The sequence below is a fragment of the Rhagoletis pomonella genome, unplaced genomic scaffold (assembly GCF_013731165.1).
Source record: "Rhagoletis pomonella isolate Grant_MI unplaced genomic scaffold, Rhpom_1.0 Rhpom_scaffold_00012, whole genome shotgun sequence".
NCBI lineage: Eukaryota > Metazoa > Arthropoda > Insecta > Diptera > Tephritidae > Rhagoletis > Rhagoletis pomonella.
In genome coordinates this window covers 22,954,505-22,955,843 of record NW_023458566.1, presented here as the reverse complement: position 1 = coordinate 22,955,843, position 1,339 = coordinate 22,954,505, and the positions used below count along the sequence as shown (strand labels likewise).

At 41.9% G+C, this 1,339-nt stretch overlaps 1 protein-coding gene across 1 annotated transcript; it reads left to right on the top strand.

Moving 5' to 3' along the window:
• The first annotated feature begins 326 nt into the window (after positions 1 to 326).
• On the top strand, positions 327 to 912 carry LOC118747383. Its single transcript, XM_036481433.1, is given in 3 exon segments — positions 327 to 439; positions 500 to 658; positions 723 to 912. Coding segments are annotated over 3 exon segments (462 nt in total).
• The last annotated feature ends 427 nt before the right edge of the window (positions 913 to 1,339 follow it).

The following is a 1,339-nucleotide window of genomic DNA, read 5'->3' as shown; positions in this document are numbered from 1 at the left end:
CGTCACTTTGGAAGTTTAAAAACTCATTCGAATCACTTCGATTACATTTTTAAACACAAATTTTCGTTTTCCCCTCCTCTTTTCTGTGTATCGATTCCCTTTATTAGTTTTGATAAAAATTTTTATTTTGGGCCTTTCTGGATATACATATTGAAACAAAGCTGCCAATAGCCGAGGTCAGTTCAATCAACAACCCGTGCACCAGAAAATTGCAAACGTACAATACTACTACAGAAACAGAAAAAAGGCTATTTACAGTGAAAAGTAAAGAACGAGGTGGCTGGCATCAGGCAAAAGAACAACGACGCGGCAGACTGATCTATAACATGACACGGTTCTTTACATTATGGAACAGTCCGAAGGATGGTGTAGTCCGGAAATCGGATAAGGTTTCCAAGTATTTGCTAGACGTCAATGAAGCATTCAAAATGTGAGTAGCGTTATTTAGCTCGGATATGTGTGTATGTATGTATGTATGTATGTACTAGCTTCTTTAAAGGGTGTTTATTTCCATCAGCATGTTGAACAATTGCAGCTGGTTTATTTACGTGACAGCCGCTCTTCTCATAAGTTGTTGTATATATTATTACGCATACGACTGCAAGCGCCGTTTGGAGTTAAGACGAAGGCGACGGGAAGTGCAACGCACCAATGAAAGGTGATTTGTGATGCACACATTCCAATAGCTCAATATGTAGTTCATGCCTTACATTAATTTTTAGGGTGCCGCAAAGGAGGCGTCCGGGCGCCGCGTATAGGGACCACGAGGTTTTCCGAAACGTTTTGCGCACAGTTCGGCAATATATTGGTCACTCGGAAGACAAAAATCAAACCAAACCATACATGCTGCGCCGCACACGGAGTGGTGCCGTCTACGGACGATTCGTCGACCGGGAAGGTGGTGGCACATAGATATCGTCCTGGACATGTTTAAACATGTCGAACATGTTTAAAGCTTGAAATGTCTTCCCTTTTATTTGGCTGATAGCATTCAAGTGGCACTGTAAAGGCTTAAAGGATCTCAATAAAAAAAATGCCACACACGTTATCGTACCCCTGAAACTGAAACAATACAATTGTTTTACTTTTCGACGTCACACACAGGACCTTTAGCGCCTATTGATCTTTTCACGGGTAAAAACTCTCTGGTCAATACGGATCTGTGCAAGTGAATCCATTTGCTCCTTAATTAGAAAGATTTTTGGGTCGACGGTAGACACAAAATCGCGGTATTTAAACGATTTCGCCTGACGTATCTCGAAGGAGCTCTTAAACGATGTAGGTACTTAACGGTTAGGTGGCATAAGGTCAATGACCGCGCCCCCTTTGCTTTTGCACT